We start from the raw sequence: 25,704 nt of genomic DNA on the forward strand, positions 1-25,704 counted from the left end.
TATAGAAGCTTTATTTACAATTGCCAAAACCTGAAAGCAACCAAGCTGTCCTTCAATGGGTGAAGGGATAAATAAACTGTGTTACATACATAAAATGGAATATTATTGTTCAATACTAAAAAGAAATGAGCTGTCAATCCATGAAAAGACATGGAGGAACCTTAAATACATGTTACTAAGTGAAAGAAGCCAGCGAAAAGGCTACATATTAGATGATTCCTACCCTTTGACGTTCTGAAAAAGGCAAAACTATAGACAGTAAAAAGATCGGTGGTCACCAGGTGTTTGGGGGAAGAACGGGTGAAGCACAGGGGATTTTTAGGGCAGTGAAACTACTATGCATGACAGTGTAATGGTGAATATGTGATATTATGTATTTGGCAAAACCCATAGATGTACAACATGAAGACTGGAATTTAATGTAAACTATGGACTCTAGTTAATAACGTATCAATATCTGTTCATGAATTATAACAAACACACCACACTAGTCCAAGATGTTAATAACAGGGGAAACTGTGGGGGGCGGGGAGGGGATAGATGGGAACTTCCTACTCTCTGCTCCACATCTTTGTAAATCTAAAACTGGTTTTAAAAATAAGGTCTACTAAGTTGTTTAAAAAGGCAGTCTGCAGCAAGAGAAGAATTTAGCAGATACACAGAGAGCAGCAGAAGGAGCAAAGTGGCCAGGGCAACAGCTCCCTGCTGCTGGCCTATTTCTAGTTCCTTGTTCCAGGCCCTTGTGGAGCCCAGATGCACTCCTCTGACCCCAGATTCTACAGCATACAAACCCCTGTGTCTGGGACATGAGCTTCTCCTTTACTTACATTGCTCTAATCGTTGTTCTTTTTTTTTTTTTTTTGACAGATAAACAGTTTTTTTAATTCATTCTCCTCCTCCTCCTCCTCCTCTTCCTCCTGGTCTTCTTCATCTTCCTCTTCCATCTTTTTCCAGGCAACTTTAGCAGGACCCTTGGCGCCATCAAACTTCCCTTCAGACTTATAGTGTACAATATCCTTCTCCTACTTCTTCAGCTTCGCTGCCTTGTTGATGCATGGCCGCTTCTCGCTGTCACTTAAGTTATTCCACATCTCGCCCGGCTTCTTTGCCACATCTCCAGTAGAGATGTCAGGGTTTGTATATATGATCTTGGGGTGGAATTTGGAACAGAACAGGAAAAATCCAGACGGTGGCCTCTTGGGTGCATTAGGGTCCCTCTTCTTCCTGCCTCCCTTAGCTGGTCCATAATCCTTCCTTTCCCAATCGTAACGCACTTTATCTGCCTCTGCCATCTCAACAAATTTAGACTTCTCTCTCCCAGACACTGTCTTCCACCTCTCAGAGCACTTCTTGGAAAGTTCTGCAAAATTAACAAGGACCTCAGGGATCACCTTTAGCCATCTTGACTGTATTGTGCGTTAGTCTGGGCAGTGCAGGGCACGACGCGTGTCTGATGGGGTTTTTTTTTTTACTTGTGTGGCACGTCTCAAGCCATCATCCAAGTGGACCAGTCTCAGGTGATGTTATGACAGATGAGGTCCAGTCTAGCAACCAAAAGGTAATTTAAACACATTTCAAGTTGTGTGTTTTCTTGAACACCGAGAAAGGGATTTTCACACTACAACAACATATTATAAAAATCTCTTTTTTTCCCTTTCTCCAATCTACTTTGCCACACACACCATAGCTACTCTTAAAGTTATCTCTGTAAAAACTCTTCAAAACAATTCCCCCCAGAATGTAAATTGATACAGCCACTATGGAGAACAGTATGGAGGTTCCTTGAAAAACTAAAAATAGAATTACCATATGACCCAGCAATCCCACTACTGGGCATATACCCAGAGAACACCATAACTCAAAAAGACACATGCACTCCAATGTTCATTGCAGCACTATTTACAATAGCCAGGACATGGAAGCAACCTAAATGTCCATCAACAGATGAATGGATAAAAAAGATGTGGTACATATATACAATGGAATATTACTCAGCTGTAAAAAGGAACAAAATTGGGACATTGTGGAGACATGGATGGACCTAGAGACTGTCATACAGACTGAAGTGAGTCAGAAAGAGAAAAACAAATATCGTATATTAACACATATATGCGGACTATAGAAAAATGGTACAAATGAACAGGTTTGCAAGGCAGAAAGAGAGACACAGATATAGAGAACAAACATTGGGACACCAAGTGGGGAAAGCGGCTGGGGGGGTGGGGCTAGGGTGGGATGACTTGGGAGATTGGGATTGCCATATATACATCACTAATAAGAAAAACAATACCAAATGGTACACTTTAAATATACGCAGTTTATTGTATGTCAATTGTAACTCCATAAAAGTCCTTAAAGAAAAAAAAAATTCCCCCCAACCCTAGTCCATACACCTCTTGTCTTCCCCCAGCCTCCCTCCATCCTGATTCTGCCTCACAAAAGCCAAGAAATGTGCTGAGGAGGCAGAACCCTCCTCACGCAGTAGCGACATCAGAAAGGGGTGGATGAAACTGAGCGGCAGGGCCAGAACAATCTTTCTGGGCTATAGGGGGGCGGGCTGCCTCCTAGGCAGGCCTCCTCGGCCCTTCCACGCAGCACACTCCGCCTGGTGAGCTCATCGCTCTGGTGGCTCCAATCCCCATCTCCGTGAGAATGACTGCCAAATTTCTACCCGCAAGTCCAAACCCTGCTGCGCGCTCCACATCCATCACCCACTGCCTCGTCGACGTTATTCCTTAGGTCACATCAGATAGGATTACATTCTGCTATGAGTAACAGAGAATGAAAATACAGGGTCCTACACAAAAGAGTTTCTTTCGCATTTAAAGGTCTGCAAGGGCACAGCCCTGGGTGGGCACGGGCTATTGCTAAGTGCCAGCCTCCTTGCTGGTTGCTCTATGCTATCCCTGGGCTGTGTCCCTCAACCTCATGGTCCCACATGGTGGTTAGAGTTCCAGTCATCCCATCAACATTCCAGGCAGCGAGATGGAGAAAGGTAGGATGAGGAACAAGAAACAATGAGCAACCAACAGCAGTTTAAAAGCTGGAAGACACCCTGGGATACTTCTGCTTTTATCTCCTGAGCGAAAACTTAGCCACAAGGCCACATCTGGCAGCAAGAAAGGTAGGAAGGTCTATTCTTTATGCGGCGGGCCATGTGCATGGCTCAAAAGAGGAGATTCTATTATGAAGAAAAAGAGACTGGATAACAGAGGAGGAGGCATCCAGCACTGTCTACACAGCATTCCCTCCAAGTTGACGTGGCTGCAATGAAAGTATCGCCTCTCCCCCAACATTTTCTTTTTTCTTAGAGTCTTGGCCCTTTTCTGTACCCCCACACCTTAGCAGAGAGGCAATTCTGTGGGGCAGGGGTTGGCAAGGGGGGTGTTGCCCAAGGTAAGTGAAGGGGTGAGCAGAGAAAGGGTTGCTCAATGAAGCTGAACGCCCAGTGGTCAGGACTAGAGACCAAAGACCCCAAAGATGTCCAAGTGGAGCAAGTGGGGTTGAGGACTCCCAAGCAAAGAACCAGGGTGCCTGCTGGGGTGGGGCACAAGGGAGGTCTGTACTTGACAGCACCAGGGACACACACGCCCAGCCCTTCATCCAGCTGTGGAGTCTGTTGATTCCTTTCTGCCTCCTGCTCACTCCACCCTCCACGCCTTTGCAGCTGCCTCCTCCTGGAATGCCCTTCTTGCTTCTCCACATGGATAACTCTCCCAGTCATCCATCAGACATAGATCAAGATCACCACCTCCAAGACGTCTTCCCAATGTCCCTGTTGGGAGTCCCCAATAACATCACACTGGAGAAGAGGCTGGAAGTGATGCTGTGTCAGTGCAGAGTTCTGGGAGACGCAGCCAGTTCTGGTGCTTTGGGGGTCATTTGGAGCAGGGTATTAGGGAGGCTCTGCAGGAAGGTGGAACCCCAGGGCTCTCTTTCTATGAAGGAAGAGGTGCCAGCTGCCCATGAAACAGCAGTGGCAGGGCACCACCAGGGCTGAGCCTGAGCTCCTGGCCACAGGCTGGGCCTCCCGCACTCCCATCTCCAATGAGGAAAATGATGCAGATGGAGGCTGTGAGCCACAGAGAGGAAGTCCAGCTGGGTGGGGCAGGCAGAGTCATTCCTGGAAGGAAGCTCGCACCTCGGGAATCTGGGCGAGGAACACTCTAGAGGCCTCTATCCCAGGAGCCACCCACCTTTCATCCCCAGGGAGGGGTAGGCAGGGCTGGACAACTATCCAGGAAGACTGCCTCTGGGTGCCCAGGTACCATCTTCCCTTCCTCAGTCTCCTGCAAGAGCACAGACTCTGAGACAGGCCACCGAATCCATCTGTGCTGTGAATCGGCAGTGGGTCTGAGTGGAGCAGTGCCCTGTCCTCCCTAAGCCTCAGCTTTCTCTTCTGTAGAATGAGGATGGAGAGTCCCTCCCCACCGAGGGTGCTGTGGCAGCGTGAGCAGCAGATAAGTTACCCAAATAGGCACCAGCACACCACGAGGTGCAGTCAACAGGGCCTACTGATGGAAAAAAACCTCTGTCACCCTCCCCTCCCGAGGCAGGCTGTAGGAACACCTGCCTTCCCCCTGGTGTGTGTGTGTGTGTCTGTCTGTCTGTCTGCCTGCCCCAAACTCTGGGGTGGAGCAAGCAGCCAGAATTGGGCAAGAGAGAGGGGAGACAGAAGTTCTCTCCACAGACCCTCAGTACACGTAAGCTTAGGTGGGAAATGACACATCCTAAAGACAAACATCACCCTCTGCCCTAAAACTGCCTGCTGGTCTGTGTGTCAGGCACCAGGCAAGAGGAGCCTTGCTCTGGTCTTCCAAACCCGAAGAGTTTTCCCAAAAGCCCACCTGGTGGTGACCAGGGCTGGAGGTTCTTTGAGCAGACACAGCACCCGCAACAGGTTCCCAGGGGCCAATTTCTCCCAGAGAGCCCAAGGGAGGAAGGGTGTTGCCTGCCAAGAAGGGCAGGGCTGAGGACTGGCCCAGGTGGAACAAAGGTTCAGAAGCAGAGAAAGGCAAGATGGGCTTGAAGGGCAGAAGATGGGATTAAAGGTTAGGGCTGGGAAGGGGAGCGTGAGAGGTCGGCCAAGGGCAGTCCAAGCCTTGGACCTCTTGGCTCTTCTCCTATAGGTAATGGGGAATCATGGAGAGTGTAGAAGCAGGGAAGTGATGGAACCAGATCTGAACTTTTTAAAGTCTCCCCCAGTTGCACAATAGAGATGAACTGGAGGGACAGGGCTGGGGACAAGGGCATCCCCAGGAGGGGGAGATCCTGAGTGCAAGCCAGCAAGGAAGCGTGGCCTGGAGAGGGGCTGCTCCTGAGAGGACACACTCAGAGCAGATCCTTCCTTGCTCCTCCCCCACCGGGGAGAAGCAGGAAGCTGGTGAGGTCAGTGGGTGGGTCCCAATGGCAGGAGGGGAGGAGAGGGAGGTGCCAGGGCACCGAAAGGACCGCAAAGGACAAGGCCTCCGCTGGACCCTTGGCCATGCCCACCTCGGCCCATATCTTCTGGTAGCAATTGAATCGAACCTCCCAGTGGCAAGGATTCACTGGAACTGCCGTCCTTCTCTTGTGTCTGACTGGAAGGGTGGGGCTGCTATGCCTGTATCAGACTGAAGGGGCCTAAAACGGGAGTGGGGTGGGAACAGAAGGCTGCAGAAGGGCACCAGGGGCTGGGGACCTCCCCACTCACAAGTCTTCACTCCTGCTCAGAGCCTGCTGCTGTGGTCCTCAGAGATGAGCCCCGCTGTGCAGCTGGGGGTGGGGATGGAGGAGCATGCGCGGTGGAGGAAAAGGAACAAGAGGCAGGTTGTGTTTGAGGGGCTGGATCCTTTGCCCCTTCCCCATGTGCTAATACACAGCCACACCTCAACCCTCCCTGGCTTTGCTCGGCCTCTGGAATGAGATGAAGGCCTGCCAGCCCCCATCACACACTTGTCACACAATCATAAACAGACAAAAACAACAAACACACACCCACAAAGACGTAAGATACAGAGACACACATATATAATACATACTGACACACAGACAGGCACAGACACACGCAGACAATCACGCAGACATCCCAAGAGACACACTCACATATGGACACAGACACACACGTACACATAGTCACAGACACACACAGATACACCGACAGATACACACATTCTTACAAACACACATTTAGAGCAGCCGCCACGGGCTGCTCCAAAATTGTTTGGTGCTGCACACCCCTCACGCCCAATCTCACTGCAGGGAGCCCTCTGGGGCAGTGGCCCTGACAATAAAGGCAAAAAGTCTAGGAAAGGGCTTCCTAGGTGGTGCAGTGGTTAAGAATCCGCCTGCCAATGCAGGGGACACGGGTTCGATCCCTGTTCCAGGAAGATTTCACATGCTGCAGAGCAACTAAGCCCGTGTGCCACAACTATTGAGCCTGTGTGCTGCAACTACTGAAGCCCACGCGCCTAGAGACCATGCTCTGCAACAAGAGAAGCCATGGCAATGAGGAGCTGGTGCACCACAATGAAGAGTAGGCCCCGCTCACAGCAACTAGAGAAAGCCCGTGTGCAGCAACAAAGACCCAACACAGCCAATTAATTAATTAATTAAAAAATAATAATAATTTTTAAAAAGCCTGGGAGAGATGACACTTTAGCTGGGGAGCCTTTTAGATGGGCAGAGAGGAGGAGAGAAAGAATTCCAGGGAAGGAAAATAGCCCCTGCCAAGGTTTGGGGTGGGAGGGGCACCTGATGCCCAAAGAACTGTGGGAGCCTTCTCTGGGGAGGGGGCTTCTTTGGACAGGAGGCCAGCCCCCTAGCACACAGAGACAAGCTAAGAAGCGGCCCTTGGTCCCATCCCACCCGTGCCCAGCCTAAGCCTCTGTGGGGACACACTGGGCAGAGGGAAAGGGGCCAGGCCCAGGCCCTGCCAGAACCAGGAGGTGGTGGGGGGTACGGGAAGTCAGCTGCCTTAGAGGGGCCTAGAAACCATATCTCCACTCTGTAACCCTCCTGTTTGGAGGCCAGGTCCACAAATCCCCACGAAAGCATGGGTTAGGACAGGGAGAAGGCCATGAACCCTCACAGGAAAGGGGCTATGTGCTCCTTGGCACGCGGGATGAGTTCTGAGTGACCCCTTTGCTAGGCGTGGGGACCCAAACTGTGAGCATCTTTCCCTCCCAGCCCCAAAGGCCAGACCTAGGACCCGGCGCGGGGCTCGAAGACCTGTCCTCACAGGCCTCACAGCCTGTCCTCTTGGCTTCTTCTCTCTTCTCTGAGCCTTGGAGACCAAGCTAGGGATCTTAGGGGTGGGGCGGGGGGTGTCTGGGTGAAGGGACGGTGAGGGTCTGGGGCAGGGACTGGAGGGGTCCGGGCAGCGCCCTCCCTCTCAGCAGCTAGGCTCCCTGGGCTGAGTCTCGAGGTGGCCTTGAGGTGGGCAGAGGAGCCCGTCGCAGCCGGAGGCCCACAGCGCCTGACATTCCTCTCCGCCTCCCTCCACCTCGTCTCCCCACCCTTCTCCCCTCGCGGCCCCCCGGGTGGCTGGGAGGTGGGGGAGGCGCAGGAGGGGCGCAGGAGGGACGGCGGACTCGAGCCGGGCGGCGCCCCTCGGTGAGGCCCGCGCCGCAGGCCCCGCCCCGGCCTCGCACATCTGGGCTGGAGCACGGGCCCACCCGGCGGCGGCGGCGGCTGCAGCGGCGCGGCCATCCGGCCTGGGGGGAGGGGAGGGGAGGGGTGAGGAGGGGAGGGGAGGCGGGGGCGGGGGCGGGGGCGGCGCAGGGCGGAGAGCGGGGCCGGGGCCGGGCGCACGTCGAGGGCTGTGGCCGCCGCGGCAGGGCACGGCCACGCCACCGGCTGCGGGCCCAGGAGCCAGGCGTCGGGACCCAGGTCGAGCTGTCGGGAGGGCAGAGGTGAGCTCTGGGCGGCGGACCGCTGGGCTCCCAGAGAGGAGAAAGGCGCCAGGGTTTGCGGTCCCATCGCGGGCTGGCGGCTGAGACCCCACCACAGACTTCCTGACCCTGGGGGACAGGACTGGGACGGATCTGCAAGCCCCTCTCTCCAGCAGGGCTGCGGGTTCGATAAGGCAATTGGGGCAGCACCGAGGGCTCCACCTGGGCTTTGGGACCCCACACTCGCCCTGCGGAGGGAGGGCGTCTGGGGCAGGGAGGGGGACTCGAGAGACTTCTGTGCCTGGGCGTCTGGTGTAGGGCTGGGGGCTGCTTCAGGGAGCCAGTGTGTGGAGGACGCGGTGCAGGCCGGCGGTGGAGACCCAGGGGTTGAATGTGTGTGTATTTGGGGGGTGCCTGCAGGGGGAGTTCCCAGGGCCCGTGGTCCAGAAAGTTCAAGAGTGGCTGGGTGGCTGGGGTGCCACAGTGCTGGACTGTGGGCTGGCCTCATGAACAGGGACCTCTGGTTTCTCTCTGTGAGGCCAGTTTGGGGATCCAGGGGGGTGGGGTCTGGGCTCCCTGTGGGGACAGGGGAGCCAGGCTGTAAAGCTAGCTTGTGCGTGGGGAGAGGGACTGGCAGGGAGGGAACTCTGAAATATGGACTCCCTGTGAGAGGGAAGGCAGCCTTGGATCCCCAGCAGGTTAAGAGAGGTGATGAGGGACGGTGGGCAGAGGGTGGCCGGGGCTTCAGGCCCTAGGCTGTGTGGGACAGGGATTGTTTGTGAACTGGCTGCTCCCTTGATGAGGACCCACGGGGGTGGGGCAGGATGTATGGAAGGGAGGCCATTTCTGTCACTCCCTGCCCCAGCCCAGGAAAAGGCAGCTTCCTCACCCCACAACCTCCCACTGGTCCCTCTCCTTGAGGGCGCTTCTCCAGAGATAGACTGGGGCAGCCCTTTGGGTGCCATTTCTGAGCTGTTCCTTGGGCCCTGATTGGCTCAGTCTCTGGCTTGGAAGAAGTGCCCGTGGCCTCTCTTTGCCTGCTGACTGGCAGGATACTGAGAGAGAGCAGTGGATGGGAGAGGCAGAGTCAGGGTAAAAGGAGGCTTGCGGGGGTATGGAGGTGAGCTGTAAAGATCGGGTGGGCTCTTTGTCCTCAAGGGCAGAGGACAGGTATGTGTGGAGCTGTGAAATCCAGCAATACCACATGTTCTAAGTACTCCAGGGGGCATCAGTACCCAGCCTCATCACCCCCAATTGAGGAAGAGATCCTTGGAGATTTCTCTCCATTGGACAAAAAGTCCTTTTGTGAGTCTGGGGGACACTGTGGGATGGGAGTCTCCAGTTTCGAGTCCCTCCTCAGCCACACGCTGTGCTAGTCCCCAGTCATGCCAGTTGGAAAGAAGTCAAGGGCAGGGGTCAGGGTAAAGCTGAAGGTTAGAGGTCAGTATGAGGCCAAGGACTAGGAGTCAGTCCATGGGCAAGGTTAAGGGACAGACCATAGGCGGGGTTAAGTTTGGCTGTGGGTAGGGTAGGGGTCAAGCTGGGGCCAGGGTTTAGCCTGCTCTTGTAGCCAGGAAATGAAGTTATTCTCTGTGTAAATCAAACTGCCCCACCCAATTATTCTCCAACCCATAAGCATTACCAGTCTGAAATTAGTGGGCCCTGGAGCAGGGATCTATGTCCCCCCATTTCAGCTGCAGACCCTGCCCAGATGTAGCTTTTGGGAGCTGAGCTTGTCCTGAGTCCCAGGATCAGCCCTCTCCGTACCTGTTTCTGGTACGTGGGTATGTACGCATGGGGGGTGGGGGGGTGTCCCTGAGAAATAGGGGCATGTGTGCATGCTTGCGTGGCTGCCACCCGCTTCCACCTCCACCTCTCAGAGAATCAGCAGAAGCCCCCTTCCTCGACGCACATTGATTCAGGGCCTCCCTCCCTCCCTAAAGAACTCCGAATGACTAGGATAAAAGTCTCAGCAAGACCAAAAACTGCTGACAAGAGAAAATTCAGAATCTACATCCTGAAGGGAAAGAACTCTGCTCACATCTGTCCAACGCCCTGCCTTTTTATCAACCCCCGGCCTGGCTTGGACTTGATCCTCACCAGCCCCCTGCATGATCTGTTTTACAGGAAAGGGCACTGAGGCTCAGAGAGGCAACACGATGTGCTCCAGCCAGGTGCCATAGGAGGCCCTTGTCAGCCCTGAGTGTAAGGGCACTCGGTGTCACATGGTCCGAGAAGGGAGACAGCTGGACCGGCTTCACAGAGCTAGGGAGATGATAGACGCATGGTTTAGACGTGGAATCAGCGTAGAGTGATGACTCCTGAGTCTTTTTTTCTTGGTAGTTCTAGACTGTTTCTGTGCCACACACAATATCCTTGGTTCAGAAAACCCATTCATTCATTCAACAAAGTGTTTCCCCGGCACTAAGCTGCAGAACCTGGCAGGAAGAAATGTTCAATAAGGTTTTGCTGAGGATCAAAACAATGTGTCAATAGGGCTGCCATCCTCTCTCCTGTGGCTTTGATCCCGCACTGTGTTGGTAAATGTTTTTCAGTCAGCTCCCCAAGAGGGAGAAAAACCTGACTTGCAGTTTGCCAACTTCTATGGTGTAATCACCATGGCTGATTTCAAGCTATCAATGTGACGTCAATAAATGCAGAATTGAGAAGAGATGCAGAGAATCAGCTCTTGGAAGCTGGTAGGATCAACATCCGGCATAACACGCCATCACCCTGAACTGGGCTCCTGTCCCTGGCTCTCTAGGCCCAGACCCACCCCCACCATTTACTTTCCTTTTTCTCAGCATCATCCAGCTCCTATACAAATGCCCAAGACCAGCCCCTGTAATTCCCCTGATTCTGATTCCTGGACACCCACCTGTTCACCTCCAGTGGCAGCAGGACTGCATGTGCCTGGAAATCTCCATGGTGCTGGCCATGGGGGAATATCCTGGACGTATCTGGGTGTCTGTCCAGAATGGGGCTGGGTTGTGTGAACTTTGTGTGAGCAAGGGTGTGTGCATGTGTGTGTAGGGGTGTGACAGTGCCCAACTCTGTGTCTTCCTGTGTTCTGTTAGCAAAACTTCCTGATCTGGCCACTGGCTGCAGAGAGGGAGTGGGCTCTGGGCTGCCCCCACCCTTGTTTAGGCCCACTGCTGAAGACAGTAGCTTTGGGGATCTGAAGACTGGGCCAAGATACTTTGAGAAACACTTCTCAAACCTTAGGGCGCTCTCAATCACCTGGGATTTTGTGAAAAAGCAAGTGCTAATTCAGGTCCAGGGTGGAGCCTGAGGGCCTGCCGTCTAACGAGCTCCCAGGGGACCCCGTGCTGCTGTCCTGATACCACCCTAACAAAGCTGTCTGTGATCTGGAGGATGACGCCTCTAGCTTGGCCCTCAGAACTTCACAGACACAAGCTCAAGTTCCTTCCATCTTAGAAAAGAAAATGAAAAACTGTCCTCCCCTCCTCAAGCATTATGTTCCTCCAGGTACTGCGCACATCAGCTCCTGATCTCAGCCAGGTTTTCTGGAAGTGCTAACTCCGTTCTCTCACCCTCTGCTCCCTCCTCACCTACCTGACTCCCACCCCATCTCCGCCGTTCCACTGAAATGCCCCAGACCATTAAAAACGGATGTTTCCAGTCTCATCTAAAAATCTCTGAAAGCGCCTAGCTTCACAGCCTTCTTTTATCAAGATCTTCATGAAACCACAGCAGGCATCTCCATTTCCCTGGCCAGCCAACCTTCCTCCAGTCAACCTTTATTCAGAGCTTCTCCTCTCTTCCCTTCCCCCCACTCTACTCTCTGCCAAGCCTCCTGTGACAGTGACTCCCAAACACACATCTCCACCGCAGATTTCTCCCTGACCTCTAGGTTATACGTCATCTGATTCCTCGGTCTGTTCTCTCCACAGTTTCAAAACTGCATCCAGAACACTGCCCTTTTCCCCCTGCCAGCCTGCCCTGCTCCAGTATTCTCCATCTCACCATCCATCTCCTAGCTTGAACCAGACAGTGTCATCCTTGACACCTTCTTCCTAACCTGCCAAGTCCAATCCAGCCATCTTCCATCAGGCTTGTTGATTTTAACCTCTAATTTACGCCTGCACCTCTGTCTGAAGACACACATCGTCATCTGTTGCCTGGAGCACTGATTGGCTCCTGTTTTCATGTCGTCCAGCTGCAGTACACACTTCCCATGCAGCCAGAGGGGCTTTGTAAAGCACAGATTTAGTCATTCCCCTGCCACTTCAAACCTTTCAAGATTTGCTGTTGTCCTTCATGTAAAACCAGGTCTAAAATTAGGTCCATCTGCCTGCAGGGTGAGCCTAGCCCAACCCCTCTCTCCAGCCTTGCCACGCTCCCCTTTCTGCCCTGCTTTGCAGTATCCTTCACAGCATCGTTTGTAATCTCAGATTCACTTACATGATTATCTGACTATGAATGGTTTCCCCACCAGGCTGTGGGCCCCCAGGACAAGGACAGTGTCTCTCTGGGTCACTGATGTCCCACAGCATCTGGCAGAGAGCGGGTACCTGAAAACACTTAGGAGCATCCTGGTTCCAACAAAGCCACTGTTAAAAAAGACATTTTTGAGGGAATTCCCTGGTGGTCCAGTGGTTAGGACTCTGCGCTTCCACTGCAGGGGGCCCAGGTTCAATCCTTGCTCAAGGAACTAGAATCCCGCAAGCCACACGGTGCGGCCAAAAAAAAAGACATTTGTGAGACAAGCTGGGATATGGGACTGAGCGTTGGATGAGATTAAGGAATTACTGTTGACTTTGTTAGACACGACCGTGGTGTTGTGGCGATGTCTTTTTAAAAAATCTCTGTTGGAGAGACATTAAGCAATTTGTAGGCCAAGCAACATGATATCTGGGATTTGCTTCAAAGGACTCCAGCCAAAAGTAAATACATAAAATAAATAATTATTCAGTGAGGGAACAAAGGAACAGATAAATGCCATTCTGCTTGTCCGTTCCTGTTCACAGCCACAGGGCCTGCAAAGATGCTGACTGTCCCGGAGGTGGGCCTGCAGGAGCTGTACATCGGTAAGACCCACCCCTCACCTCTGCCCTGGGCCCACTGCCCCTCTCACCCCAGCACTCACTCCCACCCCTAGGCTGTCTGCGTGCCTCTCCCAGCAGAGGCTCCTGAGAGCCGTTCTGTGAGTGTGTGTACTCGGGGAGGGTGAGTGCAACAGGACTACATATGTGAGTGTGTGTGCGTGTGAGTGTGTGTGAGTGTGTGTGTGTGTCTGCATGTGCGCACTCTGCGGGCCTGTTTACGGGACACTCGAGGGTCTACAAATGTGTGTATGCAGGGCAGGCCTGTGTACACAGGACTGTATGTGTGTGAACATGTTTTGTGCAGGATCTGTGTGTGTAGTGTGATGTGTAGTTGTGTGTGTGTGTGCCTGCCTGTCTCTGGGCACAGGATCTTGAGGGAGAGTTTGTACGTCTGCACAGAGCTCCGTTTGTGTGCGTGCGCGTCTGCCTGTGGCCTGGTCTGGGCGCAGTCTCTGCGTTCTGTGCAGAGGTTAGGAGCCCAGGAGGCAGGACGGACACGCCTCAGGAAGTCCACTCACAAAGACCTAGCGGGCTGGGCCTTCCTTCCTGCCTCCCTTCCCAGGCTCAAGCCACAGCAACTTGGCCTCTCAAGCTGGAGCTGGTGGCAGGGCCCAAGCCTGCACTGGCCGCCTGAGAAAAAGGGGCTCTGGGAGTATGACCACCATGTCTTTGCCCCTCCAGCACTGCAAGACAGATGCCAGCCCTGTCCAGGCACTTCCCAGAGTCCCCTTCGTGCCCGGCCCCTCACACATGTTCCCAGGGTACCCCAAGGCCAGGGAGGTCTGGGACTTGTCAGGGCCACACAGCTGTGGCTGAGGAAGCACAGGCCCCAGCCCTGGCTCAGCCTAAAGCCAGACAGACCTGTTCGATTTGTGGACGTGTCTTCATGCCAGACCCCATCAATCTCCCTGGCCAGCACTCCCCCCGCCCCCCCAGTGCCCCTCACAGCCACCAGCCCACACCTGGGGGATGTCCAGCCAATTCCTCCTGCCCCCTGAGCTGCCTGAGCCTCCAGACCAGGCTGTGGGCTGCCTTCCAGGGGCTGCTCTGCTTCCTCCCACCAAAGGTCCAGCTCAGTCCCGGGCCTGTGAGGGGGTCTCAAGGGGACCTCCCGCCCCCAAACGCTGGCTCCGGGTCTGTGTGTGTTGTGGGGGCGGGGAGGCTTGGAATCTGACTTGCTGGTGTGGCGGACACCTCCAGCTCAGGGCTGGGCTGGGGGAGGTGCTGCCCCAGTCAGCCAGCTGGGCCTGTCCGTGGCCCTTGAGGGGGGAGGGAGGGCGGAGAGGCAACTCCCTCAGGTCCTGATGAGATCCATGTGGCTGAGCTTTAGTGGGGAGAGGAGCAGCTCCACTCGCGCCCAGTTGGCTCTGTAGTCCCCACCTTTTCTGGTTTCTCCACGCTCCTCCCAGAGCTCACCTGCCCCATCTCTCCTGCCCTCCATCTCTGGACTCAGTCTTCCCCACCCCCTTGTTTCTCCCCTTCCCTGCTGTGTCTGCGGGGTGCTGGCGGAGACAGTGGGTCCCTAGATGAGTTATGAGTCACCCTTCAGGAATAAGTGGCCTCTAACTGGTAACAGGCCCTGAGCCCAGGTATTCCCCACCCCCAGCTCAGTCCCCTGCTTCCTACCCTCCCTCCCTAGTCCCCCTCCCCCAGCAGAGTGCCCTTCCCCTTAGGCCAGCAGTGACTGATGAAGACCCCCCAATCCTGGGGCCCCGCCACCAGCCCCTACCCTGATTGTGCCGGGGTGACTTGCCCTCTCTTTGCAGGCTCCAGCCCACCCGGCTCCCCAAGGACCCAGGAAAGCTGTGGCATTGCCCCCCTCACACCCTCACAGTCTCCAGTAAGCCCAGAGCAGGGATTGGGGTGGTGGGTGGCCTGGGTCGGGGGAGGGTCACACGGGTGTCTGGAAGAGCCCTGGCAGGTCTGGGCTGGGGTGCCACCATGTCCCCCACCCCTACAACACTCCACTCATATTCTCCCCAATGAGTTAGCCTTAGGTGACCTTGGACAGTAGGGGCCACAGTTCTACTGAGGTGACCCCTCTCCAGGATGACATCTAGGGACCACTGCAGCTAGTCTGCCTGGGGCAGGTGTACTTCTGAGCAGGTAGTTTTGTAGATCCCCAGAGCACTGGGCCTCCCAGACTTGCTTCCTCTCCTCTCAACCACAGCCGCACCTTAATACAAGGTATATCTAAGGAAGAGGAGACATGTTGCAAAAAAATAGTTTGGCACTAGCTTGAAGTATCCAGGACGTAACCACCAACTCCAAGCTCACTAGGTCACCCCACCTGGGGTGGCCTCACCCTAGTGGTCCAGCCTTGGGACCCCCTTGTTCTCAGGGAGCCCAGGCTTGGCCTGGGAGAAGGTGGGGACCACTCTCAGGCACGTGCATTGGGCCTCTCTGCTCTGTCACAAAACTGGACAGAGTCTGGCTGTGTCACTGTGGCCACAAAGAGCAAAAGGGTCAAATATACACGGGTCCATGTGCTATGCAGCTGCTCAGAGCAGCAAAAGTGCCCCCAGCTGGGCTCAGGCTGGGATACTGTGTGAGATGGGGGCGGGGCTAAGGCGGTCCAGGCAGAAGGTGAGCAGAGAACCAGACGCAGGGAAGCAGGAGCTCAAGCCCAAAACTTCATGGGGCTACCTGAGAGGCCTTTCTGAGCAGTTGGCATTTCAAGGGCTCAGCCTGGAGCTTAGGAGGAGAGGGGAGCCAGGCAGGCGGGTAGGTGGGCATGGGCCAGGGCCAGTCTGGACCACAGCCAGGGATTGGGAGGGCTCCCATGTACAGTCAGCCTGGCCCTCTGGCTGCTCCCTGACTACGTCTTGCACTTGCAGAAGCCCGAGGCCCGAGCCCCCCAGCAGGCCTCCTTCTCTGTGGTAGTAGCCATCGACTTCGGCACCACATCCAGTGGCTATGCCTTCAGCTTTGCCAGTGACCCTGAGGCCATCCACATGATGAGGTGAGGGTGGCTGGGCTGGAAGATTGGTGGGGGGGTCCTACACCCTGGGAGAGACCTGGTCCCAGAAGTACTGTCACCCAGGAGAAATGGGGTCTCCTCAGAGCGCCTTCCACCCCTAGTCTGGGCTCCCCACTGGGGTCAAAGTTTGGAGGATGGGCCTCAGGCCTGGGCCCTCAGCCCCAATTGGGGTAGCTGTCTGACCTCTGCAGGAAATGCTGGGCTTTGTTTTTTATTTTAAATTTTTTATTGAGATATCACAAAATATATAGATCTTATTCTGGGCTAGTTGCAAACACACACACATATATGCAGAAATATGTGGTTTTAAAATAAAAGTGATATATTGCACAACTTGCTTAATCTTAAGCTTTCAACACTATTTTGTAGATGTTTCATGTGAATACAGAGAGCCATCATTTTCTCTTAACGGTTGCATAGTATATTCCACAGTACAGATGTGTCATAATTTATCCATTCTTCTATTGACACTTTTGAGGCTATTTTTCCTTCTAATTTTTAAAAAGTGCCTCAATGACTATCCTTCCTTGAAAACTTATGCTAGAATTTCTATGTAGTAGATTCCTAGAGGCAGATTCCTACGTTCAATGTCTTGAATGAAATACAAGGAAATGAAGGATCAGAGGGTTAACTGAGTTGACAAGTCACACAGTTTTCTTGAAAGAGCTGTTTGAAAAATCCATTCTGATGGACAAAACATTTGTTTGACACTCCCCTTCAGGTCTCAAGACCCTGACCCTTTGAATATATCTTAGTGGAGCTGTAGCCTGTAGGTGGAAGACCCCTATAGAAGACCCCAAAGCTCCCAACTCAGACTGGGATGGGAGATCAGGGGGTCTCACCAGGGCCTGGGAGCCTGGATGGAAGAGTGGGTGGAGAGACAGGCAAAGGGTCACTGCCCCAAAGATACAGGGGACTTGAGCTGCATGAGCATGGACTGTCCTTCCCCTTTCTCTGCTCCCTCTACATCCACATGAGACCACAAAGCTCTGGGCCCTTAGAGCTCTATAGGAGCTGCAGGGCATCCCAGCTTGTCAGCACACACAGCTGAGGCCACGCTGGGTGCCTTGCTGGAGCTGAGGACACATGAAGGGACACTGGAGATAATAGCCACAGGAAGTAACTGGGGGACATCCTGGCCTCCTCCCAAGCCCTTCCCACCCCCACTAGCCACCAAGCCCCATCATTTCTATCTCTCTAATATCTCTGTAATATCCATCTACTTCTCTCCACTGCTACCACCCCGACGCTCAGCCCCACCCTCTCTCACTTGAACAGTTGTAATATCCTCCTCCCCGATTTTCCCTCTCCAGACTCCCTCCCCTCCACTCTGTTGCTACATGGGGACTAGTGACCTTTCTAAAGGCAGATGTGGTCATGCTTCTTCACTCCCCTGTTTAATATCCACCAAGTCAGAATTCTGATATGGTATTTGATACTCCTCCTTGGTTGATCTTAACATTCCTGTATTTTCTCGGGCTTTGAGCCAACTTCTAGCTCATTCTCCCTGGTCTTTCACACCGCTAAGCTTTCGCACATGCTCTGCCTCTGCTTGGATTCCCAGTTCTTTCCCCAAAAGGCTGAAGTGGTGAGCTTGGCCTAGAGGAGTCAGGGCATCAGAGAAAGCTGAGGAAGGGGAGGAAGGACTTGCCAGGCCAATGAACTGGGCATTGAATTCTGGGTAGAGGTCCAGATGATGCCTGCACATAAAGAAGTTTGGAATTTCAAGTTTTGGGGCCTGCTGGAGGTACAGTCAGCTGGGGTCTAGCTACTGAGGTGGGCTGGGCCAGATAGGAATGATCGTGAATGCTCTGAACGAGCTTAGCCGTGGAAAAATGGCCTAGGGGAGGGCGAACCAGCTGGCTGGGAGAAGGCCTCTGCCAGGGTCCTGGAGAGACACATCAGAAGGCCAGACAAGGCAGATGGATGATGGCTTGCTGCTGCTTGTTAAAAGTACAGGGACGTGAGGTCACATGGTGTCCTTCATGGGCGGGAGCAGGAGCGGAGGATGTCGGATGGGACCCATGGCCCCATGGCTAGACAGGATCCCATGAGCGACGTTTATGGAGATTTAAGTGGATGCCAAGCACCATATTCACAAGAGTCCTAAAAGGTAGGTACTATCATTATTCCCATTTTACGTATGGAAAGACTGAGGCTTGGGGAAGCCAAGGGAGCTGCCCACAGCTGGTCCCACAGCCAGCACCCAACCCCACGCAGGGAGGATTACTGCTGACCACACTGACAGCCTTCTGCCTCCACAGGAAATGGGAGGGCGGGGACCCAGGTGTGGCCCACCAGAAGACCCCCACCTGCCTGCTGCTGACCCCAGAAGGCGCCTTTCACAGCTTTGGCTATACAGCCCGTGATTACTACCACGATCTGGATCCTGAAGAGGCTCGTGACTGGCTCTACTTCGAGAAGTTCAAGATGAAGATCCACAGCACCACTGTGAGTCACACTCTGGCTCAGGGCCTGGCTCCAGCCGGGGCGGCAGGAGTAGGAGGGAAAGCAGGGAGGCGGGCCTCGTAAAGGGTGGGCAGAGCTAAAAGGTGAGGAGGGGCCTGGTGGAGGAGCGGGCTAAGGAGGCGGAGTTTGAATGCAAGGGGTGGAGGCGCGACCAAGAGGTGAAGACGGGTTAGAGAGAGGGGCTGGGGAGAGAACTCGTGTGAGGTTAGAGCCAGAGTGGGCCAGTGCCAGAGACGGGGAGCACCAGGAAGTGGGGTGAGTATACGAGGTTGTCAGGAAATGGAGGCAGAAGTGTGGCCTCCTGCAGAGTTGCCCTGTGTCCCTGCCAGGATCTCACCTTGAAGACCCAGCTAGAAGCGGTAAATGGGAAGAAAATGCCTGCCCTGGAGGTGTTCGCCCATGCCTTGCGCTTCTTCAAGGAGCATGCCCTGCAGGTGCGCTGTGACCCCATCCCTGCCTACTGGGGTGGGGGACCCCGAGGGCCGTCCTTTCCCCCCAGCCCATCCCGCGTCCATCCAGTGGGTAGCCACTGTCAGAAGACAGAGGTCATCTTCTCCAGTCCCCTGCCTTCCTATCTGGTAGAGCCTGCATCAGCCCTACAGGTGTTGGGGAGGTGGTGATGCTGGGGAAGGGGGTGTTAGGCTTCTTCCAAGTCAGCTGGGAAGTTCTTCCTGAGGCCTGATTAGTTCCTCCAGCTCCCACAGAGGCTAAAGACAGTCCCCCCCACCAACCAAGCCAGGCTTTCCCCTCACTGCCCCCTCCTGCTCCAGGAGCTGAGGGACCAGTGCCCATCGCTGCCAGAGAAGGACACTGTGCGCTGGGTGTTGACAGTGCCGGCCATCTGGAAACAACCGGCCAAGCAGTTCATGCGGGAGGCTGCCTACCTGGTGAGAACGTGCAGTCAGAGCCATGGACATTGCTCGGGGGACCCCGGGCATGGCCTCGTACCCTCACTCACCCGCCACCCTCGGGACCACAGAGCCATTGTGTAAAGACTGCCGGCCCCACCCTGCTGGGCATTTTGGAGGGTTGCTGCCACCAGGAAAGGGGGCAGGCCTGCAGGAGTAGAGAGCAGTGGGACAAGAGACACGGCCCAGGCCAGCTTTAAACAGTGTCTTAAGGCAGCTTTCCTAGAAGCAGAGCCCAAGCTGGGGATTCTTGTGCATGTGGTCTGTTGCAGAAGGACTCTCAGGAGAAAGGGGAGGAAAGCAGGACAGGAGAAAGAGCTGAGCAGGGATGTGGTCTCGACTGGAGTCTAGCTTCAGCCTGATCCCATGGACAGTTCTGGAGGGAGAATGTACTGTGGTGATGGCCACGGGGAGGCAAGGGGCATGGCTTTCTGTCCATCCTTATCAGTCTGTCATTGGTTACTGGGGGAGTCGGGGGAGGCCCCTCCAAGTGAGGCGGTTCCCATTCAGCTGAGGGCAGTTCTCTAGAGAAGGGGCAGCGGTGAGCCAATAACAGAAGCTGGGCAGGACACCAGGAACATCCACGTTAGCCAGCATCAGTATTTTCACCACAGCCCCAACCACTGTAGGTTCTTGAGCAGAGGAAATAGGACTATGAAACTATGAAGGGAGATGGTTTTGGCCAATGTTTGCTGGTCTTCCTACTGTAAGAGATGCCCAAAGGTCTGGAGAAAGGGGGACTGCTCAGGCACCCCCCTCTGCAGTGGAGGTGGGGAGGTTGGAGGGGGGCTCATTGTTTGATCCTGCCCGTGAACCTGGGGTCTTAGGGGACACCTTAGGATCAACAAAAGGGATCTCAGGAATTCCAGTGCACCCTCCCCTGGAAGATACCAGGACCCCCAACCCCACCCCCACCCCCCCAAACACACCTCTGGGCCAGGCATGCCTCAGGTGTCAAATCTGCAGGTGTCTACACTTGTCTCTGGAAGGAGCTAACCCTGAGGCCGGTGGGCATCCCTCCTGCAGAGGCCAGGAGGACAGCGTGGCTGTGCCCAGCTAGAACAAACACTCCCACACCAGTGGCCCCCTGCTGACTTACCCACCCTGCTTCCTCCCACACTGTTCCCTGGCTGTCAGCTCAGGAAGGGCTGGCCCTGGGCAGGAAGTCTCAATACTCACCTATCCCCATCCCCCACCTGGTCAGAATCTGAGGAATCCCACAAAACCATAAAGTACTTCCTATGGGGATACCCTGTCCTGATGCAGGAAGTAACAGACAGTGTTTTTCTCCCCCTCAGCTGGCTTGCCTTGGTGCCTGAAATTTCACTGTTAAAAGCTTCTTTCCTCCTATATCAGATTCCCTGGGAACAAAGTTCTCCTGAGAGTTGGGGAGGCCCATAGCCACTGTCTATCACCAGTGGAGAAAGAAGGTTCAGTAAGCCAAAGGGGACCCCCCCAGCATCCCCTCTGACTGATGGTCTGACCATTATACCCGCCCCCAATACACTGTGCTGGAGTCTCTACCAACCCCGTCAGCCAGAGCTCAGCTGGCCAACCCAGCACCTGTGAAGGGGACCTTGCTGTGGCCAGAGCCACCTTAGACAGCCTGGAGGCAGATCCCAGGCGCTCTAGGTTTTCACTCCACCTAGGGTCTCCTCCTGCTGGGCAGCCCCATGGCATCCTTGGCCATGGCCACGCCCTCCCCATCCTGGTCACAGGGTGGCTGTGAGACAGCTCCAAATTTGTGCAGGTGGAGGGGCCTGCGAGGCCTCGCAGGGGTGGGGTATAATGGGGAAGAGATGGGAGCCCTGCAGGCCCCGGTTGCCTGCCCCGAGGTGCCATTTCCGGGTGACGCTTGGCCCATGGTGCTCCCCAACCCTGCCGACCACCCATCCTCAGGCTGGACTGGTGTCGAGAGAGGCTGCAGAGCAATTACTCATCGCCCTGGAGCCCGAGGCCGCCTCTGTGTACTGCCGCAAGCTGCGTCTGCACCAGCTCGTGGACCTGAGCAGCCGAGTTCCGGGCAGTGGGCGTCAGGGCGAGCGCCGCTCCATTGATTCCAGCTTCCGTCAGGGTGAGCCACCCGCAGAGGTGCTGCCCAGGGGTGGCCTTGGAGGCAGGCGCTGAAGATTGCACCTTGCCCTAGAGTAGCATTGTCTGAGGACAGTCGGACTCAGCCTAGCCCTGAATCTGAGGGTGGGTGTGTAACAGCCTACCCTGGGGAGAGGGGCTCGGGTACTGACAAAGGGTACTTTCAGCTGAAGGTGGAGGTCTTCAGGAGCTTTCCCTCACACAGCCACTGAATCAGTTTTCCCTGCCCTGCCAGCACACCAGCTATACCAGTCCCCCTCCACCCCCCATTAGCCCCAAGCTCCTACTGCCAGGACCAGGCACTGGGACAGCTATGGTCAACCTTGGTCATCCTCCCAGATGCCATCACCCCAGGACAGGGAGAGGTCCCAGGACCTACCCCCCACCCCATCCCCAGCTCCTCCAGACCTTCCTAATTCTGATTTTGCCTGAGCCCTTCTGTATTAAGGGAAGGTCTTGCAGCTGGAAATGCTTCCCCTTAGCCGTTGGCTACAGTGCCTAAGATTACCCCATCCGGTTTCTCCGGACCCTTTGGGGTTCAGCATTGCCCTCTCCCAGTTAGGAACCGAGCGGGAGTTTTAGGAGCACTGGCTGCTCCAGATGCTCACCGAGGTCATTGGTGGAGGGATGGGGGTGTTGAGCATGGTGGCTGAGACACCTGCTTCTAACCTCACTGTCCTGCTGTCCCTCAACACCCAGCCCGAGAGCAGCTTCGAAGGTCCCGCCACAGCCGCACGTTCCTGGTGGAGTCGGGTGTCGGAGAGCTGTGGGCCGAGATGCAAGCAGGTGGGGGAGGGGAGATGGAGAGAGACTCCTCAGGCCCTGCGGGGCACCGTATACTGAAGGTGGGGGGAACGTTCCCTCCCGAAGTCAGCTCTAGCCCCGAGGAACCCCACCCTTTCCAACTCCATCAGCTGTACCTAACCTAGTAGCCCCCCTCACAGTCACCTGCAGTCCCACCGCCACTCACACCATGCCCCTAACCCCCACTCCTCCGGGGGATTCCCCGCAGATGGAGTTGCAGAACCCTGGAACCATTTCCCCCCACACCTTGTGCGCCTCCTACCTGGTGACCTGAGATTCAAGCAACTGAAGTCCCTTTCAACCCTAACCCCCACAGCCCCGCAGATAGGGCTCAGGACCCGGGGCAGGGCTGGAGGCTGGGTGAGTCTGCAGAGGGCGCAGAGCTGAAGCACCACGAGTGTGTGCTCACGCTCGCCCCCGCAGGAGACCGCTACATGGTGGCAGACTGCGGGGGAGGCACGGTGGACCTGACCGTGCACCAGCTGGAGCAGCCCCATGGCACCCTCAAGGAGCTCTACAAGGCATCCGGTGAGTAGCCAGGCAGCGCCCCTGGTACCCAGAGCACCCTGGCCCCACCGACGCCCCCTGGCGGCGGAGTCGGCACTGACACCACGCCCCCGCCCCCGCCCCGGCTTCATCCCCTGCCCCACCCCAGGCGGCCCCTGTGGCGCGGTGGGCGTGGACCTGGCCTTCGAGCAGCTGCTGGGCCGTATCTTCGGCGAGGACTTCATCGCTACCTTCAAAAGGCAACGCCCAGCAGCCTGGGTGGATCTGACTATAGCCTTCGAGGCCCGCAAACGCACCGCAGGCCCACACCGTGCGGGGGCGCTCAACATCTCGCTGCCCTTCTCCTTCATTGATTTCTATCGTAAGCAGCGAGGCCACAACGTGGAGACGGCCCTGCGCAGGAGCAGGTGGGCCCGGGGACCGCCCTTACAGGGGAAGGCGTGGACCCCAGGGGGCAGTAGGGGGTCCACCTGATCTGCCCCACGCACACATCATGCCAGCCCTGGTGGAGGCAGGGGGAGGGGCACGAGTACCCCAGCCGCCAGCAAGAGAGTCTTGAGCCCCTGGGGAAAGGCCGACGTCTATCTCCTCCCATTCCCTGCAGACACACACACACATCTGCCAGCCCACGGGTCTGGGTTCCTCTGCCCCAGGCAAAGGGAGGCTCCTCTCCTGGGACCTCATGCCTGGACCTGGAACAGACCTGCGTCTAAAGCCCTGAGAGTATGGGTGGCACAACACATAATGTGCAGTCAGTGCCCCGGTACTTCGGCCTGGAATAGGGGTGGGACCCAGGACCCTGACCCATGGGCCTGTACCTCCTTCAACACCTACAGTGTGAACTTCGTGAAGTGGTCCTCACAGGGGATGCTCAGGATGTCTTGTGAGGCCATGAACGACCTCTTTCAGCCCACGGTCAGCGGGATCATCCAGCACATAGGTGAGCTCCTGAGTTTGGTTCCTTCATTCACCTCAACATACATACCCAGATGCGGGAATATCTTCCCCTTAATAGGAAACCTCCTGGAAACCTCCCCATATCCATACACTGGAATGAGACCCAGAATCATCTGGAATACCTGGAGGACGCATTGCGGTGGGGATCGAGAGACAGGAGGGAGGATGTGCAGTCCTGCCAGGTTAAAGAATCTCTGGTGCCTGTTTCCCCAAATGGGGTGATAGTATTAGGTCCCCCAAACTGTTATCACAGGGATTTAAGTGAGCTGAAGTATCTAGAGAGTGAGTGCAATGTCTTGCAGGCGGTAGGCATTTAATATGTATAAACGCAGACCCTTATCTCAAGCCCTCCACGGCGTGGTGGGAAAGCGGGGTAAAGTGTTGGGGAAGCCGAGCCCATGAGGAACGCCAGGGGCCCTCATGAAAGCGCTCAGTGTCTGTCTTCATGGGAACCAGGCTACCGTTTTATAGTGAAATGGCTAGTTTCCGGTTGTCTGGAGGATACAGGTGGGCGGAGAGGCGCCGCCAGTGGCTGCGCAGCGGCGGCCTCGGCGGCCCACTCCCCACTCCGCGTCCCTCCTCCTCACCCCCACCCTCCACCGCTGTCCCGCAGAGGCGCTGCTGGCGCGCCCGGAGGTGCAGGGCGTGAAGCTGCTGTTCCTGGTGGGCGGCTTCGCCGAGTCGGCCGTGCTGCAGCACAGGGTGCAGGCGGCGCTGGGCGCCCGCGGCCTGCGCGTGGTGGTTCCGCACGACGTGGGCCTCACCATCCTCAAGGGCGCCGTGCTCTTCGGGCAGGCGCCGGGCGTGGTGCGGGTGCGCCGCTCGCCGCTCACCTACGGCGTGGGCGTGCTCAACCGCTTCGTGGCTGGGCGCCACCCGCCCGACAAGCTGCTGGTCCGCGACGGCCGCCGCTGGTGCACCGACGTGTTCGAGCGCTTCGTGGCCGCCGAGCAGTCGGTGGCCCTGGGCGAGGAGGTGCGGCGCAGCTACTGCCCGGCGCGCCCAGGCCAGCGGCGCGTGCTCATCAACCTGTACTGCAGCGCCGCCGAGGACGCGCGCTTCATCACCGACCCGGGCGTGCGCAAGTGCGGCGCGCTCAGCCTGGAGCTCGAGCCCGCCGACGGAGGCTCCCACGCCGCCGGCGCGTCCCCTAGCCGCCGCGAGATCCGCACTGCCATGCAGTTTGGCGACACCGAGATTAAGGTCACGGCCGTCGATGTCAGCACCAATCGCTCCGTGCGCGCCGCCATCGACTTTCTTTCCAATTGAGGGCGCAGTGCCAGCCCCCCTCGGCCCAGCTGAACCCTCTTTTGGCCCAGGGCCTGGGGAGCCGGCTGGGGCGGACGAACCAGCCGCGTCCCCCGCCATCCTGACCGGGGAGATGAGGTAGCAGGAGGATGGGTGGGGACACAGCCAGAAACTCTGGCTCTGGGTTTGGGCCCGGGTCCGCTGACTGGAAGGCTGAAGGGCCCTGCCAAGGGGACTTAAAAGCGGTTTGTAAGATGGCGTGCCCACAGGGGAGCACGTGATCCTGAAGGCAGAATGCCCCAGAAAGACTTGAGCCCTGGTCTGAACTGGGGCCCGGGGTGGGAGCGGGGGGGTGGGGGTGCAGTTGTAGGTGGGGCAGCAAGAGCAAGGAGGTTGGGCTGGGCCTGGGCCTGAAGGGCAGAGTGCACTGACGGACTGGCTCAGCCTGCATAGGGAGCCAGGCAGGACAAAGACTGGAAGCTGCCAGGAGAGGCACAGGGGTAGCAGGACCTTCCTGGGCATGGTACTGACCACTCAAGTATGGATGTTAATTGTAGAAAGGGCAGTAGCAGCCCATGAAGAGAAGGGTACAGGGTGAAGGCACTTAAGAGGGGGATGTGGGGGAACATGTTGGGGGGGGGCCTTTCCTTTCTATCTGAGAAGGCCCAGGGGCAGTCTGTGAATGACCCACTTGCACTCTAGCGAGTCACGGAGCCCCCCCACCCCGGGGGCGGGGATAGAGAAGAGGGAGGGAGCACAGGTCCCAGCTCTGCCGTGAGCTCAGTGTACCTGCCCTCCAT

General features: G+C 56.1%; 1 protein-coding gene and 1 pseudogene across 3 annotated transcripts; one reads left to right on the plus strand and one right to left on the minus strand.

Annotated features, from left to right (window-relative positions):
* Positions 1-881: 881 nt before the first annotated feature.
* LOC130833962 (high mobility group protein B3-like) lies at positions 882-7,959 on the minus strand (annotated as a pseudogene).
* Positions 7,782-25,247, plus strand: HSPA12B (heat shock protein family A (Hsp70) member 12B). Of its 3 annotated transcripts, none has more exons than XM_057702165.1 (14): positions 7,782-7,892; positions 12,863-12,922; positions 14,707-14,780; positions 15,778-15,902; positions 18,185-18,371; positions 18,719-18,823; positions 19,160-19,276; positions 21,197-21,371; positions 22,088-22,174; positions 22,616-22,720; positions 22,848-23,106; positions 23,536-23,639; positions 23,715-23,838; positions 24,270-25,247. In XM_057702165.1, the coding sequence occupies exons 2-14, from the start codon at positions 12,880-12,882 to the stop codon at positions 24,808-24,810; spliced, it is 2,046 nt and encodes a 681-aa protein (XP_057558148.1). In that variant the 5' UTR covers positions 7,782-7,892; positions 12,863-12,879; the 3' UTR covers positions 24,811-25,247. The 3 variants fall into 3 exon arrangements, with proteins under 3 accessions (XP_057558148.1, XP_057558150.1, XP_057558149.1); XM_057702166.1 differs by lacking the exon at positions 7,782-7,892 and adding an exon at positions 9,602-9,647; XM_057702167.1 differs by lacking the exon at positions 23,715-23,838.
* Positions 25,248-25,704: the final 457 nt, after the last annotated feature.

Source organism: Hippopotamus amphibius, chromosome 12 (assembly GCF_030028045.1).
Source record: "Hippopotamus amphibius kiboko isolate mHipAmp2 chromosome 12, mHipAmp2.hap2, whole genome shotgun sequence".
Taxonomy (NCBI): domain Eukaryota; kingdom Metazoa; phylum Chordata; class Mammalia; order Artiodactyla; family Hippopotamidae; genus Hippopotamus; species Hippopotamus amphibius.

Coding starts and splice junctions, on each gene's coding strand:
- HSPA12B (XM_057702165.1), top strand. CDS start 12,880: ATGCTGACTGTCCCGGAGGTGGGCCTGCAGGAGCTGTACATCG. Junction 12,923..14,706: donor CCTGCAGGAGCTGTACATCG/GTAAGACCCACC, acceptor CTCTCTTTGCAG/GCTCCAGCCCACCCGGCTCC. Junction 23,839..24,269: donor AGGATGTGCAGTCCTGCCAG/GTTAAAGAATCT, acceptor GCTGTCCCGCAG/AGGCGCTGCTGGCGCGCCCG.